General features: G+C 45.8%; 1 protein-coding gene across 1 annotated transcript; it reads left to right on the forward strand.

Annotated features, from left to right (window-relative positions):
- Positions 1–479: 479 nt before the first annotated feature.
- Positions 480–25,771, forward strand: LGALS9 (lectin, galactoside-binding, soluble, 9). Its single transcript, XM_006891071.1, has 8 exons — positions 480–518; positions 7,846–7,937; positions 15,025–15,226; positions 16,732–16,842; positions 18,127–18,222; positions 21,681–21,769; positions 21,924–22,086; positions 25,625–25,771. The coding sequence occupies exons 1-8, from the start codon at positions 480–482 to the stop codon at positions 25,769–25,771; spliced, it is 939 nt and encodes a 312-aa protein (XP_006891133.1).
- The last annotated feature ends 408 nt before the right edge of the window (positions 25,772–26,179 follow it).

Below are 26,179 nucleotides of genomic sequence, written 5' to 3' on the forward strand. Positions count from 1 at the left end.
TATCAAATACCAGAATGGTTTCCCATTGTGGACACTGTTTGGTGGAGCTCCCAGTTGTAAAACAGGTTTGGAAGCAGGAGTGGCATCCACTTCCTAAAACACATGCCTCTGGAAACTCTGTCAACTTGGAGAAATGACGATTGATATGAAAAGTCATTAGGTCTTTTGTTCAGCAATCAACAATAACAACAAACAGAAAGCAGCTCATTGGTGTCCTCCCTCAGGTGGCACCCAGGGCATGTGTTGGACTTGCCTACTTCAGATACCTTCTGTCTCTCCCCAGGTCCTTACCACGCCCCCTCCGCCATCCCTACCCCCTCAAGGAGTCTACTTTTCTCTTTCTCTAGGCCCACTTCCTCCTTTTCTCAGCTCCTCCCCACTGATTAGCTTTAGTTTCTGTTTCACGGAAAAGTCCTCCCTCTGAGCAGAGGACAGCCTGTCTCTGTGCAGAGCAGAAGCCACACCCAAGGCACAGAAAGATGGATTTCTCTGGTTTCCAGCCTCCTTATATCAACCCCGTGAGTCTGGGGCCTTGGGGATGGGGTGGTGATGGCTGGCTTGGATGGCACCATGGCCAAAGGAAGCAGCTCTGAGCCTCTGAGGAAGTCACTCTTGGGTGGCAGGAACTAGCGAATGTCAGGGAGGGGGACCTCTTAAAGGGAGCACAAGAAGGGCAGAAGCACAAGATAGGGCAATCCTGACTCAACAATTCTGTGCCCTCAAAGTCTTCCCACGATTGTTCAGAAACAGGGATTATTGCCTGGGAAGGCTCTCTGCTTTACAGATAACAATGTTCATTGTAGTGGAGTCGAAAGGACAAATACTGCATGGTGCCACTGTTGTAAAACAGGACTGACATCAGGGTTGGGGGGAGACTGAGAAAGATGGAATAAATAATGTATACAGCATTGAAACAGATGAGGGAGAAAACTGTTTAAAAGGGATATGTGATTAGGTATTATTGTCATGACTGGAGTCCAGAAGGAAGGCTGCATAGTGGAGTGGACCTGGGGGGAGGGATTGTAAAACAATGAAAGAATTTTTGTTTTACTTTTCCAAGAGGGTAGTATACTAGGGGGGTAGGTTGGGAGGGGAGAAAAGTGCAACAATGAATGAATGGAAATCCTAATAAAAAATTAAAACAAACAAACAAACAAACAATTGTAGTAGAGTCAGAATCGACTCATAGCTAACGCCCCAGTAGGTTTTCAGAGGCTGTAAATGGCTTCTGATGATTTGTCCATTTTTCCCCTTTGTAGCAGCTGGTGGATTAGAACCATCTGCCTTTGAGTCAACAGCATAATTCCTTAATCACTAAGGCCACCAGAGCTCCCTCTGCTTTGCAAAGGGACAGATGTTTTTCTCTCACTTATGAGAATGACTAATAAGATACAGAAACTTTTCAAATAAGCAAAATATTTCTTAAAAACCTTCAAGAAGGGAGTTCTGGTGGCAGTCCACCAGATGTTCTGCTGGAGAAGGAGGGACAATCTCCTCCTGTACCAGTCAGATCTGATTTGACGGTACACACATAAAAAATAATAAAATAAAATTTAAAAAACAAGACAAAACAAAAACAAACCTTCAAGAAGGGAGATGGGGGAGGGGTGGAGGGAGGGGTGGGCACAAAACACATACCACAGCTCTCTGAGCAAAGAAACTTTGGGGTTTACAAAGGGATTTGGTGGGCAGGGTCTTCATGTGTATTCATGAAGGAAAGTGGGGGATTCTGAGAAAAGACTAGCATAGGCAAGCTTGTGATAAATGGGCACACAGCTGGTTCTCAAGATAGAATCTCTTGCAGAGGCTTCTGAGTTAAAAGACATCACTTATTGTGGGATGTTCTCTGGTTTGAATCCTTTCTCAGGCAATTTGTTCAAAGTAGTCAGCCCACCAAGGGCATGAGCGTTGTTTCAGCCCATGGTCCAGAAAACTGGTTGAAACCAGCTCCTCTGGGGTCACTTGTTAGGAAGAAAACAGGATGCTCCAAGACAAGACTAGCTGGTTAGTATGAGACTGTCAGAAAGGTAGACGAGTTCTGGCACCTCTTGGTACAGAAAAAATTACTCTCCCACCTGGGCTGACTCTAAGGTCCTTCAAAGTAGCCCTTGGAGCTTATCCTACCTCAGCTGATTACTCAGTTCCCTGTGGGAAGGGTTGGAAGAGGAAGTCTACCATAATAGTAGAAAGGGTGATTGATTTGTGTGAAAGGGGAAGTAACTAGGTGTCTTTCTAGAAGCAATAGCAACAGGCAGAGTGGTGAGGACGCCTACTTTGGAAAAAGCCTCCTTTTTAGGTCCAGGTCCTGGGTCCACTTATTTATCAGCTGGGTGACCTCATGTCAGTTACTTTCACACTCTGCCTCAGCTTCCACATCTGTGAAATAAATGGTCATGACCCTGGACCACTTCCCAGGAGCAAATGAGTAAATAAGGAGTACTCAAAAGGAGCCTGGGGCTCCTGGGTAGGGTGAGCCTTAAGAGCAGTGGGAGGGGCCAGGGAGGTATCTGCACCCTGAAGGGTGAGGGAGAGGTCACCATGCAAACTGGGTCAAAAGTGTTGTCAGGAGTGAGAGGAGTGAGGAGTGTCACTGCAGGGCAGGGGGCAAAGGGCAGCCTCTGTACTGCTTTGCCGTATGTGCATAGGCCCCGCTGCAGGGTCTTGTGTAAACTCTGTGAGGCTTATTGTTCCCATTTCATACGTGGAAAACCTGAGACTCAAAGAGAGGAGGCCACTTGCCAAGTATATGAGCTGCAGCCACGGACCATGCCTCGATTTACGGAGGAGGAATAATGGGAGAACGAGGAAGCTACAGCTCCCTGTTTAGCAGGCTTTTGTGGTCACTATGTCCTGGGCAGATTCTATAGTAGGGGCCTCTCCTGGCCTTGGCTGACAGCTTTCTGAGGGGCTGGAGTGGTGGGTTGAGAAGACGCGCAGCAGCAAAGGCTGAGAGCAGAGAAGCTTCAAGGGTCACACATTCGAACCCAGGTCAGCACAGGCCCTGACCGGCCTATTCCTTTCCAGTCACCACCCATGTCTGTGCCATAGATCTGTGGAGGCTCCTGATGCGAGACTTGTGTGAAGGGGCTAGGGGACATGGGACAGATCCAGCTGGCACCTTAGCGAGCACTTTTGGACTAGAACTTAACACCGTGGGCAGTTTACCTCTCTCTGGTTCTCCTCAGATGGCATCTGAAGCTCCTTTAGTCTGGCATTTTATTGTTTTAGTGACTAGTTTTTATTTTTCAATCCTTTGGCTCAGAAGCCAAATTCTTCAGGCCAGAAGGCAGTCCTCTTACAGGCAAGGTAAGTTAAGTCAGAACATTGAGGGCCCAATGCCCTGTAACTCCCCAAAGGTTTTCTGCTTAGGAAACCTAAGAAACTCGCCAGTGGTTTCTGCTAAGAGACCTTACTCAGACAAAGGGTTTCAAATTCTACAAGGAAAATGTTTTCCAGTAAAAATGCCCTTCATTGGCAAGCTCTGGTGGCCTAGTGGCAAGAAGCTGCACTGCAATCCCAGAGGTGCGCAGTTCAAATCCACCAGATGCTCTGCTGGAGAAGGAGGGACAATCTCCTCCTGTACCAGTAAGATCCGATTTGACAGTACATACACACACACACACACACACACACACACACACACACACACAAATAATAAAATAATTTTTTTTAAAAAGGCCTTCACCCTGACTCATCCTTCTGCCAGTTCTCCAATGCCCTTCCATATTAACTTCCTATTGGTGCCATAACAAATTCTCACAAATGTAATAGTGTACTTACAAGCACAAAGTGATTCTCTCATAAATGTGGAGATCAGAGCCTTTCAAAAAGAGGTAGCTGGTTTTAAAGAAAATTTTTATTTTATACTGGTTTACTTACAAAATTTGTATACATTGTTTTTCACACCAGATCTTTCCCATTTTTCTTATCCACCCCTCCCTCTACCCATCAAGTTGTGCGACCCTATAATTTCCCCCCTGCCCATCCTCACCTCTGTGTTCCCCTCATCTCCCTCTTGGATCCTCATGTATGTTTTGCTATTTAGCTTTCTATTTCTACAATAATGGTCTTATACAGGATTTGTCCTTAGGGGAGGGGGCAGGGAGGCTTTGAAAGGCTGTGTTCTTTCTAGAGGCTCGATGGGAGAGTTTACTTCCTTGTCTTTTCTGGCACCTAGAGGCTGCCTGCTTTCCTTGGCTGGTGGCCTCATCCTCCAAAGCTCAGACTCCTCTAGCTTCCACCATCACCTCTCCTGCTGACTGTGATCCCCCTGCCTCCTTCTCTAGGAACCTTGTGCTTATGCTGAGATCACCTGGATCACTCAGCGTAATCCCCACATCTCAAATTACTTAACTACATCTGCACAGTCTGTCTTACCTTAGAAACTAACGTAGTTCTGGACTCTGGGGGGTTAGGGTGTGGCCATCTTTAAGGTAGTCACTGTCTAATTTTCAGACCCTTCTTGGAGTCACCCAGTGTTATCAGGGTCTTATAAATTTTCCTAGAGATATTTTAGCTGTGAATAGAATAGGTACACAGGAATGCCGTCCCACCCATTTTTTATACAAATGACCTCAATCCATATTAGTGCTTAAAGCACTCCCTCTTCCTGTTTTTAAAGCAATGGCAATGTCAAAATCTACTGCAATGTTTTCCTATTTGTGGACTTTTAGATTGTTCCTAGTCCTTTACTAATATAATATTGCAAGAAAGAACTTTGTTTGTGTGTTTTGTTTTGTTTTTATTTATTTATTTTATTATTTTTTTGTGTGCACCGTCAAATCAGATCTGCCTGGTACAGGAGGAGATTGTCCCTCCTTCTCCAGCAGAGCATCTGGTGGATTTGAACCATGTGTTTTTTTTAAAAAAAACAACAAAAAGCCCGTGGAGCCAATCTCAACTCATAGCAACACTGGAGAACAGAGGAGACCCACCCCATTAGGCTTCCAAATATTTAAGAAGCAGATTGCTGCACTTCTTTCCCATGGACAAGATGGTGCTAACATTTCGGTCAACAGTTATGTGCTTAACCACTCTACCACCAGGGCTTCTATTGTATGATGATGTTGTTGTTGCTATTAGGTGCCATCAAGTTGATTTGAAACGATAGCCAACACTGGATGTGGACAACTATAGTTGGTTAAAGCTGTCTGGGCACTATTTTTTATTTATTTATGGACACTATTCTTTTAGACGAGCAATAGGTTAGTTTGTCATAGTCCACACCACTCCCTATTGGACTCTTCTCATTCATCATATATTACTGGCCTGGCTCCTGAAGGTATTTCATATCTGTAGGGAACTGACGTATAGACGTTGTTAGAGAGCAAATGAACGACGTTAAAACCAGTTAAGAAATAGAACCATGTTTTCATGAAAGTTGTAAAAACACACTGAAGAAAAGGTATCCCTTATCCCCTGAGATAAGGTTTGAAAGTTGTGATGTAACCAGTTTGGAAATTTTGCAGAGTCCAAAGAGGAGGGAGTGAAGGGTCCCTACTAAGTAACAGTCTCTCTCTCTCTCTTTTTTGCCCCCCTCCCTTGTTGTGTACTGTTGAATTGGATCTGACTGGCGCAGGAGATTACCCCTCCTTCTCCAGTGGAGCATCTGATGGATTTGAACCATGAGCCTTTGGGATCGCAGCGCAGCTTCTTGCCACTAGGCCACTAGAGCTCTCTTGTAGTAGCAGTCTTTTTTTTTTTTTAATTTTAAAAAAAAATTTTATTTTATTATTTTTGTGTGTGTGTACCATCAAATCAGATCTGACTGGTACAGGAGGAGATTGTCCCTCCTTACCCGGCAGAGCATCTGGTGGATTCGAACCATTCGCCTCTGGGATTGTAGTTGCAGCTCCTTGCCACTAGGCCACCAGAGCTCCCCTGTAGCAGTCTCTTGTACAGACTTTTCCTCACTAAGCCATCACAACAATCCTGGAAAGTAGGATGTGCTTTGTCCTTATGTTATAGATGAGTCAGCTGAGACAATTGGGAAAAAAAAATACCAAACCAAACCAACCCCATTGTAGTCAAATTAGAACCAACTTCTAGCCCCCCCACCAGGGCATTTTCAGGAGGCTATTGCTCACCCAGGAGGAGACTGTCCGTCCTTCTACCATATTACTGCTGGCGGATTTGAACTGCCTGAGAGGTGCTGCCTTTGGGTCAGCAGCACAGCTACCTACAGCCTGGGACAAAGAGATGTTAACTTGACTTCTCAAGGCTGCCCAGATGGCAAGCAGTGGATCTAGGATTTCGAGACACTATCCCACAGTCAACGCTCTTGGCACCAGTAGCCAGGAAATTAAAAGACGTATTGCGATGGGAAAGTCTTTTGTTAGGGACCTCTCCAAAGTACTGAAGAGCAATGGGTCTCTCTGGAGACTAAGGTGCGTCTGATACAGGCCATGGTCTTTGCAATCACTTGTTATGCGTCACAGAGTTGGACAATGACTAAGGAGGATAGGAGAATTGATGCCTTTGAGCTGTGGTGCAGGAGAAGAGTATTGAGGGTATCATGGACTGCTAGGAAAACAAACAGATTCATCCTGGAGAGGGTTAAACCAGGTGGCTCCTTGGAGGCAAAGATTCTGAGGCTCCGTCTAACAAACTTTGGACATGTTGTAAGGAGAGATCGGTCCTTGGAGAGGGACATCATGCTTGGGAGGGTGGAGGGACAGCGCAGGAGGGGAAGGCCCTCTATGAGGTGGATTGATTCAGTGACTGGGATAATCGGGATGGGTGTAGCTTAGGACAGAGCAGAGTTTAGGGCTGTTGTACATAGGGTCGCTAAGAGTCGCAAGTGACTCGACAGCACATAACCACAACAACAACAACCCCAGGATGAAGAAAGCTGCTAAGAACATGAAGGAGGGGCAGCCCATGGCACATACAGCTCAAGAAGAGGTGCTACCAGGGGAGGCGGGGAGGGTAAAGGTCATGGTCACCATTTCTCTATGGTGGCAGTGAGAATGCCTTCTTGGCCTTCTCAGGTGAGCAGAAGATCTACCCTCCAGAATAGACTGGTGGGTCCTTTTGATCCTTTGAGCCTCTTGAGTTCCTGGGCAGGGCACTGGTACCTTCGCTAGCAGCTAGCCGTGGGACTCAGCAGCTCCCATCACCGTCCTAGTTCCCTCCATCGCAGGGTCTGTGTACGTGCTACTTCCCCTGCTCAAAGGCCCTCTTCCTGTGAACTCTCTGTGGGCTTGGTTTGCTAAGACTTCCTCTCAGACCTTCAAGGGAAATGAACTTTTGCACATCTTCTCAAGAGTCATGTGTCCTGCTCACAAGCCCAGAACGTTTGTGTAATTCACTTAATTTGTATCCACTTCTTCACATAATTGGAAGAACTGTGAGACTGAGACACTTGATTGGTCTTGTCCGTAGACCATTCCGTGTCCTTAGCAATGGTCCCCAACACACAAAGACCAGTCATCAGCAAGTGCTGAGAGACCCCATATAGAAACACACACACTGACTTAGTAGGTGCCATTAACTCGACTACATACAACTCACAGCAATTGTATGAACAGCAGATCAAAACCTCACACAGCCCTGTGCCGTCCTCATGATCTCCCCATGGCCAGCCCTTTGTAGCAGTCACTGTGTAAATTTATCTTGTTGAAAGTCTTCCTCTCTTTTATTGACTCTTTACATTTCTCAGCGTGATGTCTTTTCCCAAAGATTGCCACCTCTTGACAACATGCCCAAAGTATGTAAAATGTTTCACCATCCTTGCCACCAAGAAGCACCTCAATTCCTTGTTCAAGACAGGTTTGCTTGTTCTTTTGGTAGAATCTTGTTCTTTTAGTAGAAACTTACTGGTTTCTACTCTTTTCTTCCCTGCAGGCCATCCCTTTCTCTGGGATTATCAAAGGAGGCCTTCACGATGGACTTCAGATCACCGTCAATGGGACTGTAATTTACTCTCCTGGAGGCAGGTACTTGGCGTAATTGTTTCTCTCCAGCCTGACCCTTAACAAACCACAGAGCCTAGAAGTTCTAGTCCATTCAACCAGCAGCCTCTGTGCTGTGCCCTCACTGGTGTCTGGGAATGCCAACACCACATGACCCAACTCCACAGTGCCAAACATGTCAGGGTGCCATTAAGTTAATAAACTTTAAGGTTAATGGCCCCCAAGGCTCCTGGTCTGCAAGAAGCTCATAATTTAAGAAAGCAATCAGCCTCTTAGACCTCCCCCACCTCCAGAGACAGATCATTATGATATAAAGTTGAACTTTGCATGCTATGATCCAGAGTTATGAAATATAACTTCCATTCAGCTCAACTCAGTTCAACTCATTACCATGGAGTCGAAGCTGATTCCTAGCTGACCCTCCAGTGGGTTTCCAGAGGTTGTAAATTGCATGTTGAGCAGCTGGTGGATTTGAACCGCTTGCCTTGGTGTTGGCTGTGTTCCCCCCCCTCCCCGCCCAGGAGGCCACCAGAGCTCCCTGTAGTTCCTGTACTTGTTATTTACTTTGGAGCCACTCATTCTGCAGATGTAAAAGGATTTCAAGTTGCCTTCAAAAGTAATTTAGTCTCCTGTAGTTTCTAAATCTTTGTGGGGGAAAACCGAGTTAAAACAAAATACTGGAGCCTGCTGCAGTGAAGTCATTTCAACTCATGGCGACCCAATGAATGTCAGACTAGAGCTGAGCTCCTGAGCATTTTCTCTCTTGAAAATTTTCATTGTTGTTGTTTAGGTAGAAGTTTATAAAGTTAATTCATTTCAGATTCTATAATGCATATAGAGATTGTTTCGTGACATTAGCTGCAATCTCTTCCCTGGGTTCGCATTCTTCCATCGTCCACCCTGGGCTCCTCATCTCCGTTTGCACATCTTTCCTGCCCCTTTGTGCCCTCCTCTGAATTTTACTTGTGGGCCAATGGTGCCCTTTGGGTCTTTATAGCTGAATGTTTTGAGAAGCACACTCCTCATAGATGTTATTGCTTACTTAATCAGCCTGCCAGCAGATGGTGACTGAATTTTCCTAATTGCACCCTCTGTATAGTCTGTTATATATATTTGTAGCACAAATTTATGTAGAACTATCCAGTGTCAAGTCTCTCTGTGCATGTGTTTGAACTTCTGTACCTCCTTTTAGATCTACCTGTTCAAGTGGCATATGACTTGTTTATCCATTTGCATATTGCTTACTGTCAGATTGTAGATGTAATTGTATTTACTATAGTTGCATTTTGCTTGTGTGACCTCTCAGTGTCTTCCTTTGTCTTAGTCATGTTGTGTGACATCCTCCATTTGGTATATTGTCTTCTCCCTCACCAAACTTTCATGTGCCTGCAATTTGATTAGTGATTTTCCATCCCATGTCCTCTCTTCATTAATAATCATAAAAAACGATCTCTTCCCATGTAAAAACATTTTCTTTGAGCTTCTTAGATGGAAGCAGTCTAATCTTCAATGATATTTTTAAAAGTTTCTACAAGTAAATTTTTTCTAAATTTTATTTTATTATTTTTTGTGCATGTACCATCAAATCAGATCTGACTGGTACAGGAGGAGATTGTCCCCCCTTCTCCAGCAGAGAATTTGGTGGATTTGAACCGTGCACTTCTGGGATTTCAGTACAGCTTCTTGCCACTAGGCCACCAGAGCTCCCCAAGAGTAAATACTTAATAATTGTTTCCATGCATTTTTAAAAAAAATCTCTCCTTGTTCTGGAATTCAATCACGTGTAGATTATTACTCTTGATAATGTCCCACATTATTTAGGTTTTCTTCATTATTCTTTCATTATTTCTTCATCACAAATAAGTTATTTCAAGGAATTTTCCAATTTTTCACGAATTCATTCTTCTATTGATTCAATTATAATTTTATGTATTTTCATCAACCTCTGATCTAATATGTGAATCTTCAAGATTTTTAGTTATTGTTTTTGTATGGTTTCTAATTGTATACTTAGCCATTTTATTTTTGGATGGTTTTTCTGAGTTCTTCTGGAATTTTCTCTGTATTTTCCTTGATCTCTTCAAGAATCCTGTATGCAAGTCTTTGAATTTCTTATTCACTCATTCCAGTACCATTTATTCCACTGAAAAGTTTTCTAGGTTTTTATTTTTGCTTTTTTTTTGTTTTTTTATTATTACTATTTTGTGTGCATGTACCGTCAAATCAGATCTGACTGGTACAGGAGGAGATTGCTCCTCCTTCTCCGGCAGAGCTTCTGATGGATTCGAACCGTGTACCTCTGGGATTGCAGTGCAGCTTTTTACCACTAGGCCACCAGAGCTCCCCTAGGTTTTTATTTTGTACAAATGCTTTTATTTTGTTAATTTGCTGGAGCCATCTTGTCCTGTGTTGTTGTTGTTGTTGTTTTTTGTTTTGTTTGTTTGTTTGTTTTTATATATACTCTGACATTTGTTGCCTCTGAGGCATTTGTTGTTTCATTTTTTAATTATATATTGTTTGCCTCATCTCAACATTTTGTTTGGCTTGGGTTGGTACATTTGGGTGAGTGGGTCAGGTGGACTTTGCTGATGATTTCTTTGGTGACTCTGGAGCACTCACCTGTTTCCAGATGACCGGCCCAGTGCGGGGCAGGGCAAACCCTCACTGCTGTCTTCTGAGCGTGTTTCATGTCTTATGGTGAGCTAACTAGGCACTGTCCGTTTTCGGCAACTGGTCCAGCAATGTGAGAATGAGTGCTCTTTGTAATTTGCTGAGTGGTGGACAGAGAGTGTTGTAGGTGGCCAGTAATGCAAAAAGATGCCTCCTGTTGTTTAACAGGAGAATGGAAGAATGTAATTTGAGGATGCATTTAGGAGCATGAGAATTCTCAAGCTCATGGCTAGGGCTTCTACAGAGGTGAAGAGGGGAAGCCAGAATCATAGGAACACTCCCCACCACCACGATTACTCCTGAGGGAAGAGGACTTGCAGTTAGGGCAGTTTGGACAAGGGTTAGGTGGGCAGCCGTAGGTGAAGCAATGTTCTCCTGCTGTTCTATGGGTCAGGGTGGGGATTACAGTAATGCCCCCTTTCTGTCTAGCAGGATGGCATGGATGTGTTGAGCAGGGACTTGAGTTTGCTCCGTTGTTGCTGGTAGATCAGGATGGACGTGGGAATGAATGGAGCACTAGAATGTTCTCCACTTGACGGGGCTGGATGGTCTCTGGCAGGGGTTAGGGCAGGTCACTGAGAGTGTGTGAAAGATCACCTGCCACTCAACAGGTGAGGATGAGGGTTAAGGCAGCAACTGGGAACACAAGAGATGCTCCCCTGCTACTCAGTGAGGTGGATGTGTGCCTGGTCAGGGGTCAAGCCAGGCAGCTGGTGTCCTGGAAGCATTTCTCTACCACTAGATGAGTCAGAGAGAATTCAGTCAAGGGTCAGGATGAGCACCTGGGAATATGGGAACACTCTCTCTCCACTGGTCAGGACTCCAATGGGTCAGGTGAGGACCTCCTGCTGACCACCTTTATGGGACTGTTACTCTGTGTTCACCATTCTGCCGTCCAGCCTGTTCTTGGCTCCTGACTTCCTCCCTGCTCTGTGTACATCAAGATCTCTGAAGCCTTCACTTTCTTTCCTGAACCTTCCATTCATAGGTCTGATTCATGTCCTGCCCACCTTAGCTCACTGCAGTGTATCTACACAGCTTCTCTGCCTCCTGTTGGGACTTGGGTGAAGTCGGCCTCTGTGGTCTCACCTGGGCTTAGAGCTGCTTTGTCTTAAAAATGCCTGCATTGCCCTGGGTTGACTAACATGGAGCTCCACTCCATATCTCACTTAGTTCACTATTCTCAATTGATTTCTTTCTCCAAGTGGTGTTCAAAGTAATTGATTATCCTTTCATTTGATGTTCTGTGTTCCATTGATAGCATCTGCATCTTTCATTCTGTGTCTCAGGCCTTGGTTGTGGAGGGGCACCTGGTGGGTCTGACTGAGTGTCCATGGTGAGCCTCTCACTTCCATAGGGTTATCAATAGCTGATCTTCCAGAAGTAGATCTATCCATGATTCTTTTCCAAGGTGGCTTGGGCGGACTTGATTCTTCAGCTTTTTGGTTAATGAGAGTGCATTAGCCCAGGGACTCCACATGCAAAAGACAAATATTTAGTGCTATTTCACATCTCTTTCCTTCTTTCTGAGATGGGTTGTGAGGCCCTGGGAAGAGCCCCTCACATCCACTAAAAGGCCAAAGGGCCCACAGACCTTTAGGCTGTCCTCACCAACTGAAGCAGAGTTTCTCCTCAGACTAATGGTCAGGTGCTCTGTGGGGGCCTCTGCAGCCCTTTGGGACATATGACTCTCTCTCAGAAGCATCTCTGTCTCAACCCCAGATATCTTTCTTATCCTTTTTAAATACCCTGGAACCCTCTGGATTCCTATCACACCATTCCCAGGTTCAGCTGTACTTGAACTCAGCCAAGATGATCTTAGATGTCTTCCCTGCTGAGGTGATCAGTTTCATGGACTTCTCTGAAAGCCTTGGATACCCACTCAGGAAAATGAGGCACCAGCAACCCCAACACCCACTTCCTCACTAGCCTCTAGGTTGGACTATGAGGATGCGAGGGAGTTAAGAACACCTTCTGAATTTCTACTCCTCTTTCTCGCCTTCCCTCAACCCCCAGCACAAGAAGACCTGTCCCCTTCTGTCCTGCCTGACAGAATCAGTTCTGACCCGTACTGCTTCACTTTGGAGTTTTTGCTCTTTTCCTTCTCAGGGGTAAGAATTTCCAAAGTTGTGTGGCAACAAAAAAAGAGAATATTCCCAAGGTGTGTGAGACAGAATTTCAAAATCCTTGCCTCCAAGAAGCAATCTGGTTTCACCCTTTCCAGGACAGACCTGTTTGTTCTCTTGGTAGTCTATCGTATGTTCAGTACTCTTCTCCAGCACCACCTCTTAAAGGCATCGATTCTTCTTCTGTCCCCCGTATTCACAGTCCTGCTCTCAGAACCATAGCAAACAATTGAGAACCATGGCCTGGATCCTGTGCACCTTAGTCTCTAGACTGACATTTTCGCTCTTTAGCACCCTGGAGAAATCCCTGACAGCAGATTTTTCCAAAGCAACTCTTTTTTTTTTTTTTTTTTAATTTCCTGACTGCTGGTGCCAAGAGGTTGATTGTGGATCTAAGCAAGATGACATTGTTAACAACCGCAATCTTTTCCCCATCTGTCATAATACCACCAAGGTGGTGAGGATCTTTTTTTTTCCATGTTGAGATGCAGTCCATACAGAAGGCTACAGTCTTGACTTTGTGCAGCAAACACTTCACATGCTCTTCAGTTTCCGGCAAGCAAAGTTTTGTCATCTGCATAACACGGGTTGTTGATGAGTCATCCACCAATCCTGATGCCACACTCTTCTTCATAAAATTCAACCTCCTGACTGATCTGTTCCGCATAGAGACTGAAAAAGTATGGAGAAAAGATATATCCCTGTTGCAGTCCTTTCTAGATTTTGAGCCATGCAGTGTTCCCTTTCTTTGTTCAAATGAACAGCTTCTGGTCTAGATATAGGCTTCATATGAGCACAATCAAGTGTTCTGGAATTCCCATTCTTCTCCCATTCTTCTAAGCCTTGCTTATATCTCTATCAGTTCTCTGTCGATTTATGGTTCCAGTCTCTGTTGTATAATCTTCAGCAAGATTTTTTTGGAATGGGAATAAATATGGATTTTTTCCAGTCAGTTGTCCAGGTAGTTGTCCTCCAGGTTTCTTGACATAACTTAGTGGGCATATCTGGGGTTTTGTCTGTTTGTTGAAATATATAAATTAATTGTCCTGGGGCCTTGTTTCTTGCCAATTCCTTCACAGTATCTTGAATTTTGATTGTTGGTTGTTGTTGTTGCTGTTGTGTGCTGTCAACTTGCCTGCAACTCAGGGAAACCCTATGTATGATAGCTGTGAAGCCTACCCTGTCCTGAGCCAGTCTCACTGATTCAAATATACCTACCCCCATTGCCATTGTTACTGTATCAATGCATCTCATCCGGGGTCTTCCTCTCCTGCGCTGTCCCTCCACTTTCTGAACATGATGCCCTTCTCCAAGGATTGGTCTCTCTTAGCCACATGCCCAAAGTATGTGAGAAGGAGCTTCAAAATCCTATACTCACAGGAGAAACCTAGTTTCACTCTCCCCAAGACAGACCTATTTCTTTTCTTTTCTTGGTGGTCCATGGTATGTTCAATATTCTTCTCCAGCATCACAGCACAAAGGCATCAATTCTTCTTCTACCATCTTTACTCATTATCCAGCTCTCTGATGCACGGCAAATAATTGTGAAGACCATGGCCTGGATCAGGCACACCTAGTCTCTAGACTGACATCGTTGCTTCTCAACTCTCAGGAGATTTACCAAATGCAGTTCACATTTTGATTTCCTGACTGCTGGTGCCAAAAGCATTGATTGTAGAGCTGAGAAAACTGTATCTCTCTCTTTTTAAAAAAAAATTATTAATTTTAATGAATATTTACAGAGATTTTGGATTTCCATTCATTCATTGTTTCACTTTTCTCTCTGTCCACCCCTTCCCCACCCCAGTTCACTCCTCTCTTTGAAAAGTAAAAGAAAAATTCCTTCATTGGTATACAATGCCCCCCACCCCCGCCTTGAGTACACTCTACTAGGCATCCTTCATTCTAGACTCTTATGATAACCATAATACCCTATCACATCTCTCTTTTAACCTTTTCTTTCCCTCATGTATTTCAATGCAGTATACACATTTATCCAGTTTTTCTCATTTTTATCCCAACCCTGATGTCAGTCCCACTCTGCAGCAGTGGCACTATGCAGTGTTTGTCCTTTTGTGACTGAGATACTTGACTCAGCAAGCTGTATTTCTTAAAAACCTCCATCTCTTTCCCATCCATCATGGTGCTGCCAATTGATTAGACAGTGTAATTAGTTAGATTAATCAATTGTAATTAATGGTATAAAACAAAATAATAAATGGGTGAAAATACACTGATTTGTAAACTTTCACACAAACACAATTCTTAAGAACCAAATTTAGAAAAGAAGACTATTTTGATTTCTCTTGGCCTAGGTTTGCTGTGAACTTTCAGACTGGGTTCAACGACCATGACATTGCCTTCCACTTCAACCCTCGCTTTGAACAGAACGGATATGTGGTCTGCAATACCAAACAGAATGGATCCTGGGGGCCTGAGGAGAGGAAGATGCAAATGCCTTTCCAGATGGGGCAGTACTTTCAGATCAGCTTCCTGGTGCAGAGCTCATACTTCCAGGTGAGCATGAAGCCTCTTCTTTCTCATCCCATCTCATCCTATCCCATCCCATCCCCAGGCTCCCAGCACTTTAGTCCCACCAGATTGAGCAACTGCCCTTTAAATACTCACATTCATTGAAGTCACGCAGAAGCAACACCGTCCAAGCAGAAACCCCACAATACTCCAGCCAGTGCCCTGTGAAGTCCTTGCACACGTTCACCTGCATCCACAGGTGCACCTGCTGCTGCTGCTCAGAACCTTAGCACTTGAGAGCTCACCTCGCTGCTTTCTGTCTTGTGCAAACCAAACAAGACGTTGCTGCTGCATGGACTCCAACTCATGGAGACCTCGAGTGCGTCTGAGCAGCACTGTGCTCCATGGGTCCTCAGCGGGTGGTTGTTTGGCAGTAGATTGCCAGGCCTTTCTTCTGAGGTGCCTGAGGTGGACTTGTGCCCATGAGCCTCCAACCTTTGGTTAGCAGCTGAGCAAGCTGGCTGCTCTAATCACACTCCTATGGCAGGGACCTTTGGTGGCATGGTCTATAAGATGTTTCACAGCTACCCCAAAGACTGTGCCTTCTGCTGCTTTGAAGCTGCCAGTGACCCCATGGCAGAAAGTCAACCTCTTCCCGTGTGATTTGTCACTTTGGAAACTCACTGGAGGGTCAGCTATGAGTTGGTTCTGAGTTCTGAAATGTTTTTGTTGTTTGTGTGTTTTTTTTTAAAGACTCCTACTGGTGGTGAGGTTATTCTTTGGCAAGGGACATCATACTTTGAAAGATGGAGAGTAGCAAAGGAGACCTCCAATGAGATGGATTAGCAGGGTGACTTCAGCAATGGGCTCTAGTGTATCAGAGAGGATGAGGATGACACAGGACAGGGCATGGTTCAGGCTGGCAATTCACAGGGCCGCTATGAGTCATATTCAACTTGATAGCACCTAACAACAACCGCCACAAGAAGTGCTGGGGAAAAGTGCAACCAGGATGCTTCCTAGAGGCCAGGATAGTGAAACTGTATCATATGCTTTGGCCGTTTTGTTAAGAGGGGCTATTCCTTGGGAAAAGTCATCAAGCTTGGAAAGGTGAAAGGTCAGGGAAAGAGAGGAAGACCCTGGTGAGATGGACTGACATAGTGATTGCAGCGAGGATCTCAAGTGTGTCAGAGGAGATGAGGACGGCACAGGACAGGGCAGGGTTCAGATCTGGTGTTCACAGGCATAGCCAGACTCATAACAACAGTGGTGGTGCATTGGAAAATGACGGCCCAGAAGAACTACACTGAGGGAGGCAAGTCAGCCACAATAAGTCACCAAGGACACTGCAAGAACTCACTGAAGTCAAGGAGAGATTTGGTTTGGATGTGTTTTGAATGAATCCCACACACGTTCCTATAACTTGCACAGGATGGATGTGAAAACACACCGAAGGGTTTAATTTAAAGAAACGAGGTGAGCGGGGAGCTCAGGTGTGCTCCTGCACCTGGCCTGGGCTTCCTCTCCTGAAATATCCACTCCTTTGGCAGGTGACGGTGAACGGGAGCCATTTCATGCAGTACGCACACCGAGTACCCTTCCACCGCGTGGACACCATCTCCATCACCGGGAGTGTGCAGATTTCCTCCATCGAGTTCCAGGTCAGCCCAGCCATTGACACCAGCTGGAGCAGCGGAAGGGGAGCTGCGCACAGTCTAGCTGGGTCTGGGCTCTGTTGGGTGGGCCCCTAGGGACCAGCTTAATCTCTGCCCTGGCAATTTGGGTACCCTGATGATTTGGATACTTTGATAATTTGGGTACCCCAGTGATTTGAGTACTCCATGATTTGGGTACCCCAGTGATTTGGGTACTCTGATGATTTGTGTACCCTGGTTATTTGGGTACTCTGTTGATTTGGGTACCCCAGTTATTTGGGTACCCTGGTGATTTGGGTACCCCGGTGACTTGGATACCCCGGTGACTTGGGTACTCTGATGATTTGGGTACCCCAGTGATTTGAGTACTCTGTGATTTGGGTACCCCGGATATTTGGGTACTCTGATGGTTTGGGTACCCTGGTTATTTGGGTACCCTGGTGACTTGGATACTCTGGTGATTTGGGTACTTTGATGATTTGGGTACCCGGGTGATTTGCCCACCCTCCCTCTTCTCTTCTGAATGTCATCTGTTGGGCTCTCCCCACAGGCTCCCCAGCCACATATCTGTCTGTTTTCTCTGCTCCCCAGCTCTCTCAGCTCCCCTGGTGAAGAGGCAGTGGGATTCCAGAAAGATCCCAGGTTAGGGAATCAGACTGAACTCTGTTCAATAGCCCAGCTGGGCCATTCTGAGTGGCTGTGGGATTTTAGATGAGTGGACTGGCCTGTCGCAGCCTCAGTGTCCTCAGATGTAGAGCGAGCATCATTGTCCTCCTCAGGGACCCTGTGTGGCTTCTGTGACACAGTGTGTTGGAGGTCACAAAGTGGCCTCATAGATGGGACTATTTGACCCTATTATGTTTTACACATTTGGAATGTGTTGTCAACATCTAAAAGGTCTGGAGACACTACAGGGACATCTGGATCAATGCTTTGTTGTGGAAAATAGAATGATTGGGGTGCGCTGGGCCCCCACTCTTAGACTGGATTAGACTTGCTGATGTGTCTTTTGACATGTGAGCTGCACGCTGGGATGAATGAAACACACCGCAAGCTCATGTCACATGTGGGCTCCTGTGCCTGTGGTCCTCATCCTCCTTCTCTGGCCACTGTCTCCCCACATGAGGTGGGAGAAGGGGAGATGCTGACAGCTGCTAACTTGCCCCCACCCTCCACCCCTCCCTGCCCCATCTGTCTGCCCTGCTCCCTTTTCACCTGACCCTGTCTTTCCCCTCCTCCTTGTCTCTATTAATATGTCTTCCCCCACTGCGATGCTTTTTATTTTAACAGAATCACCGTGCAATCCTTGTCCAGCCTGTCTTCTCCACAACACAGTGCGCGCAGCCTGCCTATCCCCAGCACAGGCCCCGGGGACGCAAACCGATTGTGAGCGAGGCCCAGAGCCCCAGGGGCGGTGGCAGGGCAGGACAGGACACAGGGTCTGTGGGGCAGCTTCCAACCACAGGTCACTAGGACCCATGCCCACTCAGCAGTTCCCCATCTCCCCCCACCAGGCACTCAGAGCTGGGGGCCTGGGACTCGTCCTTGGCTCCTACTCACTCCCTCTGTGAAGTCACAGTTTTGGCTCAGGGGACCTGATAATCTCATTTCCCACTTCCACTTGCCATAAGCAAATTTGATCATATTCACTCTCCATTTAAAAGCCTTAGTACCCCCAAGTCTTCCAAATAAAGCCCAAATTCCCCAGCAGGGCACATTTTTCTCAGTCCTGCTCCTGTCCACCTCCCAGCCCTGAGCATACCAGCCCCCACTGCTCACAAACACTCTCAGGCGTCAGGCGTCTGCGCGCGCTGACCTCTACCCAAACCCCCTTTGTCCGTCTCACCTCGCATCACATTCAATGTTCTGTCTACATGTCGCACCTGTGTAGAGGTTTCCCTGCCCAGATTGCTGGATACACTGTCTTGTATCCCCCTTGGACTTTGTGTTTCTACGCCAGTCCCATACTGCCTTGCATTGCATCATCATTGTGTCAACACGTCTGTGTTCCTCCAACCACCCCCACTCACCTTTCCTGTGCCCACAAAACCTTTGAGAAGTGGGAGGGTGACGTGTTAATTTTTCTACCCCCAGCACTTTGCACAGTACATAATACTCACTAAGGACTCAGATGGATGGGGAATGCTATTTGTATAAGAAGGGCAGGTAGAAAGGAAAAGGAGCAGACAAGAATAGTTTGTTGAGTGTGGCTGGATGTAAGACAGGAATTGGTGTAGGGCCCGCCCTTCTTTGACCACCGAAGCAGTGGAGACCAGGGAGAAGAAGGTCCTATTCTTCTAGACTTCTTGTGCCCTGTCATGGTACAGATGGCACCCCTGCGCTGTGCCACACTGACCTCAGCACTGGGCCCACTCAGATGACGTAAGGGTAAGGAATTGTGCTGCCGACTCAAAGGCACACGGTTTGAATTCACCAGCTGCTCTGCAGGAGAAAGAGGACACCCTCCTCCTGTGTTAATTACCACCTCTGAAAAATCTGCTGGAGGCTCAGCTATGCCGTTTGGTTTTGCCTCAACAACAGAACATAGTAACAACAAGAAGCCCTAGGGAGCCTTTAAGGAGCAGCTAACTTGGGCCCTTCTTGGTGAGGAGGGATATAGGGTGTGGAGGACTCCATCAGGCAGAACTAGGTGCCACATTGAATCTTACCAGTTACAACCTGAGAGAGTGTGGGCGAGAGCTTAACCTTTCTGAGTCTGGCTATATTACCAGTAAAACCAGAGTTAACAATGCATCCCCTATTGCAAAGCACAAAAGCCCAGACAGAGTCTGGCATGCAGTAGAGATTCAGAAAATGATGGGTCCCATCTCATGGTTCAAATATGACCTGGTTTTGTCTCTGAGTCTAGTGGGGCCAATACATATAGACAAGTCTGGTCCTTCTGTCTCTGGGAGAGCCAGGAGAAATATTCCTCCCCCAGCCCTCAGTGCCTTCTCCTCAGGTTCCACAGCCTTAAGTATATCTGGAGGTGACCCGAGCGCCACAGGTCCAAGTAGGCTTCCTTGAGAGTACTTTTTCCTCATTGCTTTCAGAGAAGAAACATGTCTACTCACTTTTCAAAGTCTGGTTAGGAAATGGGGTTAACACTAGAAAGCGGCAGTCGCCTCTCGTGCGCCCTCTGGTGGCTGGCAAGCGGTAGTGAGAACTTGTTAATACCCCAATTTCTTTTTTTCCAGAAGCAAAATAACTTCCATATCATGAACAGTGCTCTTCCACCAGTGTTTCATGCTAATGCGGGCATCTTCCCTGTAAGTCTGATAATTTTGATCGTCTCATAGCTCATTACTTCCTCCTCCACCAAAGACTGAATCCCCAGAGACCTGGTTTTTGTTGTTATGTGCCGTCAAGTTGCCTGCCACTCACAGCAACAGTACAACAGCTCTGAACCCATCTCTCCTGAGCCAACCTTATCTCTGACACAACTATCCCCATTACCCCAGTCATTGAGTCAATCAATCTCATTGAGGGTTTTTCTTGCGCTGTCCCTCCACACTTCCAAGCATTATGTCCCTCTCCAAGGACTGGTCCCTCCTTGCAACATGCCCAAAGTATGTCAGATGAAGCTTCATAATTCTTGCTTCCAAAGAGCAGCCTGGTTTCACCCTTTCCAAGACGAACTTGTTTGTTGTCCTAGCAAGTCATGGTATATTCAATACTCTTTCCAGCACCACAGCTCAAAGGCATCAATTCTCCTTCTATCATCCTTAGTCATTGTCCAGCTTTCTGATGCATAGCAAGTAATTACAAAGACCATGGCATGTATCAGGCTCACTTAGTCTCCAGACTGATATTGTTGTTCTTCTTACTCTGGAGATGTCCCTGATAACAGACTTTCCCAATGCAATTCATCTTTTGATTTCCTGGCTGCTGGAGTTGGAAGAATATGGTCTAACAAGAAAGACAGAGGCCTTTGGGGGCTGGGGCTTCTGCTCTAGTGTGGCGAAGACTCTCTCCCTCTCACTGGGATAACAAAGGTTCTGGACCAGCATGGACATATTCAGCAGTCCAAAGGACAGGTCTTCTAGGGACCAGCAGAGTAATTGGGGTGTAGTGGTCCCAGCACCTGAACATTAGGTTCTATGGTTATGTATCCTTGAAGAGAAGTCCTGGGGTGACACTACGATCACAGGCTTATTGACTTCATGTCCTGCTCTTGTCTGTGCAAATCAATGGGGAGCTAGTGGGACTTCCTGGGGAGGGACAGATGACCTCAAGGGGTTCACGTGAAAGCCTCCTGACCTCAGCCCCACATCACAGCTTCCCTAATAGAATATGCAAATTGCCTGTGTGTGCACACAACCTCAATGAATTTCCTGATCTCTTTTCAACAGACCGCCCCAAACCCAGCTATGATGTACCCGAGCCCAGCAACCTATGTAAGTGGTTTCTTGGGGAGGGAGGAGGCTTGTTTCAGGCAGGTTAAGATGTGCAAGGCAGCATCGGGATGAACCGCTGGTGCTCCCAAATTCAAAGCTAAAGTTCCTAAAACCAAACAAGTATGTCAGAGGACTGTTGAATAAAACTTTTGACTTTCAAATGAAAGAAGCTTTTGACTTTAAAACAGTGTTTTGCTTTTTCAGTCCAAATGTCTCTTTGTGTTCCAAGATCTGTTCATGATGGCTTAAGCCATTTTGAGGGATGCTGGGAAGGTTTCCTTTGGTTTTTACTGGAAGAGGATAGTGAGGATTGCTTTCTCTAAATGATATTGCTCACTGCCAAGTTCATTGGGAAGTTCACAATTGTGGACGTCTGTACAAATTCTTCCCGCAGTGGCCGGAAGTGGCTCTGGCTGCTGCTGGTTGACCTATTCCTTCCTCTTACAGATGCTGCCTTACGTCACCACCATCATGGGTGGATTGTACCCGTCCAAGTCCGTCATGATTTCAGGCACCGTCCTGCCCAATGCCCAGAGGTAAGCTGGGACACCAGGACTCTGGAGGATGACAGAACTCTAAGGCCATTGTGGCCACCACCCTGGCCTCAGGTGGGCTGAGGAAGAGGAGAGGGACTGCCTGGGCTGTGAAGCTCGGTGGGCAAGAAGGTCAAGGTGAGCTTCCCACCTGCAGATTCCATATCAACCTGCGCTGTGGGAGTGACATCGCCTTCCACCTGAACCCTCGCTTCGATGAGAATACCGTGGTCCGCAACTCTCAGATCAACAGTTCTTGGGGGCCTGAGGAGCGCAGCCTATCGAGACCAATGCCCTTCGGCCGTGGCAGGAGCTTCATGGTAAAAGGACTACAGCCTGGAGCTCAGAGGGGCTCACACGGGATCAAGGGAGGTGGGAGGAAGCCCGGGTTTACGTTGAGATTCGGATAAGGACTGAGCCTGGAAAAACGCATGTTGCTGTTAGGTGCAAACTATGACTCATAGTGACCCTATGAACAATGAATCTGAACCCCGCCCTGTGCCACCCCTGACCACCTCTGACCCACTGTAGAGTCGCCATGTCAATCCATCTCATTGAGAGTCTTCCTCTTCTTTGCTGACCCTCTGCCTTTCCAAACATGATGTCTATTTCCAAGGCCTGGACCCTTCTAACGATGCCCGAAGTATGTCAGGCAAAGTGTCATCATCCTTGTCTCCAAGGAGCACCCTGGCTTCATGTTTTTGAAGACATTTCCCCCCCTTTTAGCAGTCCATGTGATATTCAGCACTCTTTGCCATCACAGTTCGAGGAAAAGTACACAGGAACCACAAAAATATTATTCATGCTTTTGCTATTATTTTTGGAGTAGTATCCAATTTTTTACAGAAGAAACAAATTTATAAATTCAAGTTACTTGCTTAAAGTCACACAGCCAGGAATGAGTTAATCAAACCTGGCAATGAAGAGTTAGTTGTTCGTTCACTCACTTAGTCATCCAACGAATTAATCAATCAACTATTCTTTGGAGAGCTACTCCATAGGCACCAGAACAAGAACAAAGGAAATAAATGGGAGAATAAGGTAACTGCAAATAGGGCCGGGTGCTATGCAGAAAGCACAGAACTATGGGAAATAATGAGTCCCAGGGCCGAGCTGCCACGCCTCAGAGGGAAGAAGCCAGCCAAGCAAGGAGCGAGTGGGAGAGTATTCCAGCTGGACAGAGAGAACAGACAATACAAATAAGGGAGCCATGGGCATTACCTGTCAAGAAATGGCAAGGCCAGGTGCTATAAGTTACAGAGTGAATGCAGTGGTATCGACTGTGGAGGCTGGAGGCCCAGCTCACACAGAACAGGTGTTCTCAACCCCGGTGATTTATTCAGATGACAAGGGAGCTTAAAAGAGCAAAACCAACCAATACCTGCATCATGGTCCAGAGCAGAGAGAGAGCCTGGATATTTATAGAATATGCCAATATTATGCAACTAGACTGAAAAAGCACTGCATGGTTTAAAATCAGGAAAGGTGAGTGTCAGGGTTGTCAATATGTAGTCAATCTATTTGTTGAGCAAATCAATCAGGGAGCTGGAATATGTGAAAAAGAAAGTGGCATCAGGATTGGGGGAAGATTCATCAACAGCCTGCCTACACAGATGACACAACCTTGTTTGCAGGAAGTGAAGCCTTGAAACACTGCAAAGATCAAAGGCTACAGCCTTCAACATGGATTATATCTCAACATCAAGAAAGCAAGAATCCTCACTGGGAAGAAAGAGTTGAGGTTGTCAATGATTTACTTTTATCCACAATCAATATCCATGGCAGCAGCAGTCAAGACATCAAAATATATGTTGCATTGGGAAAAAATGCTGTACCAAAGAGCAAGGATGTTAACTTAAAGACTAAGGTGCACCTGATCTAAGCCATGGTATTTTCAGTTGCTTCCTAATGAATAACAACAGAAGAGAACACGATGCCTTTGATTTGTGGTATTGACAAAGAGTATGGAATATCCCATGGATTGCCAAAAGAACAAACAAATCTGTCTTGGAGGAACTGCAACCAGGGTACTCCATAGTGTCAAGGATTGTGACACTTCGTCTCATATGCTTGGGGCATGTTGTCAGGAGGGGCTGATCCTTGGAAAGAGACATTATGCTGGGAAAGGTCAGTGGAAGAGAAGAAGACCCCCAACAAGACGGATTGACACAATGTCTTTGACAAAAGGCTTGAGCATGGCAGAAATCATGAAGTTCATGCAGGATGGGCCAAAGTTCTCTAATAGTGCCTGTAAACTATTGTTCATAGGGTTGATTCAAGTTGTAGTAAACTTTATGACATCTCACAACAACAACAACATACACAGAGTTGGGAATGACTGGTATAAGGCCTTGAGGATGTAGAAAATGGTTTGAATTTTAATAGAGTCAGAGGTTTCCATTGGAAGACTACAGACCAGAGAACAATATCCTTTGATTTATAGATAGTGTGTGCCCTTGGGCAAGTGCTTTAATGGCTCTGTGTCTCAGTTTCATCATCTGCAAAATGGGATTAAACAATAATATCTCAACTAATAAAGAGTTGTAAGGATTAAATGCGGTAATATGTGTAACGTGCTTAGAATCAGGCACAAAATACCCAATAAGCAAGATGAACACGTGCTTTAGGGCATCAACAAAACAGAGTTACCAGTCAGTTGTCTAAAAACAAAAATGCATGCATTCCAAGCAGAGAAGATGCAAGGAAAATTAAGTGCTCCGGTGAGAGGGAACCACCCGGAAATGAAATTGAAATTGGTGCTAGTTCCATTGCCCGAGAATGTGCTGTCCAGAAATCAGTTCAGGAAGGTGCCTAAGGGCGTTTAAACTGAGACTTCCATCACCTCGACTCTCTTTGGTGCCTCTTGCTTATAGTTCCCTCCCTTGTAACTGAAATTCCTTATCTTGGCCGATCTCCTGGGGGTACACTGTTTCTATCTACTAAACAAGAGGTGAGGTAGACTCACAAATCTAACTCTTGCTACATCAGCATGTAACTGATTGGTTCCGACATGAGCAGCTGCTAGACAAGAACGAGTTCTATTAATAGGCAGGAGATTCTATTGCCAGGAGAGCCAGCAATGATCTTCGTCACCACACAAACACAAGGGTAGGCTCTTGTACACATCGTGGTAAACAACCAATGGGAACGCTAGGCCCAGATTATGTGCAGTGCCCCAAACCCTCAGCCACTCTCCCCTCATGCTCTGTTTCTGTATTAACAGTCAAAGTCAAATGAAAGTTATATTTTATGAATTTTGTTTATTTTTAATTATTCCAATGTAGTGGCTAAGGTTGTTGTTGTTGAGTCCTATCAAATCAGAACCGACCCACAGCTGGACGCTCCAGCAGGTGTTCAGAAGCAGTTAATCACACGGGAGGAGGTTGCCCATCCTTCTCCCATGAAGCAGCTCGTGGATTCGAACCGCATGAATTTGGGATTGCAGTGCAGGGTCTTACCACTAGGTCACCAGAGCGCTCTTTGGTATTGACTTGTGAGGGGTTCTTCTTTTTCTGGGAGTTTCTGACTAAGGCAAGATGTGGTTTATAGATTGACTAAGATAGAATCAAATTTAAAAGTGACACAGTTTTATACTCAAAGAAAATGAAATAGGAACTAAAGAAGGATAATGACGAAGATATGGATAATGACATAGGTATGGATAATGACCAAGGTCTGGATGGCGAGCAGGTGACAGGACTTGTGAAGAGCAGATAATACAGTGTGGCTGGAACGTTGGCAGTGGGGGTAATAGTTGATGAGTGAGGAAGGTGGGAAGGGGGCAGAAAGAGACAGGAACTTGTATTTTGTTTGAGGACTTTTCGAGTGTAATGCTTATGCTGTGGCTTCTCTGTCCAGGTGTGGATCAAGTGTGAAAGCAGCAGCTTCAAGGTGGCTGTGGATGGCCAGCACCTGTTTGAATACTACCACCGACTTAAGAACCTGCCAGCCATCAACAACCTGGAAGTGGCAGGGGACATCCACCTGACCCACGTGCAGATATAACAAGGCCCCTGATCTGGAGCATGAGGCTCAGGTGTCTTGCTTTCTGCTTTTTACCATTCAACTCCATCACCTCTGCCTCCACCCAGCTCAGCTCTTTGTCCAAGTTGTTGCATGTCCCACTTTCTTCATAAAACACCAACACACATGCACAGAATATGGTTAAAATAAACTGTATTTCATAGAAATATTTCCGTCAAGGAATCATACAGTGTTTGGTTGCTTTTTTAAATATAGAGGCATAAATAACTGTACACAGGGCAGCTAAATACAAAGTGGGTGATTAGCACCTCCTGGTGGTCATTCCAAGTGATGGCATCAGAGGAAATGGCTCTTTTCCTCTCACCCACTGCAGAGTTAATCTCAATGGGATTACAGAAGTCCAGAGTCTCCATTATTTGGGACAAAGGG

The sequence above is a fragment of the Elephantulus edwardii genome, unplaced genomic scaffold (assembly GCF_000299155.1).
Source record: "Elephantulus edwardii isolate Elephantulus edwardi_28Jun2011 unplaced genomic scaffold, EleEdw1.0 scaffold00094, whole genome shotgun sequence".
Classification (NCBI taxonomy): Eukaryota; Metazoa; Chordata; class Mammalia; order Macroscelidea; family Macroscelididae; genus Elephantulus; species Elephantulus edwardii.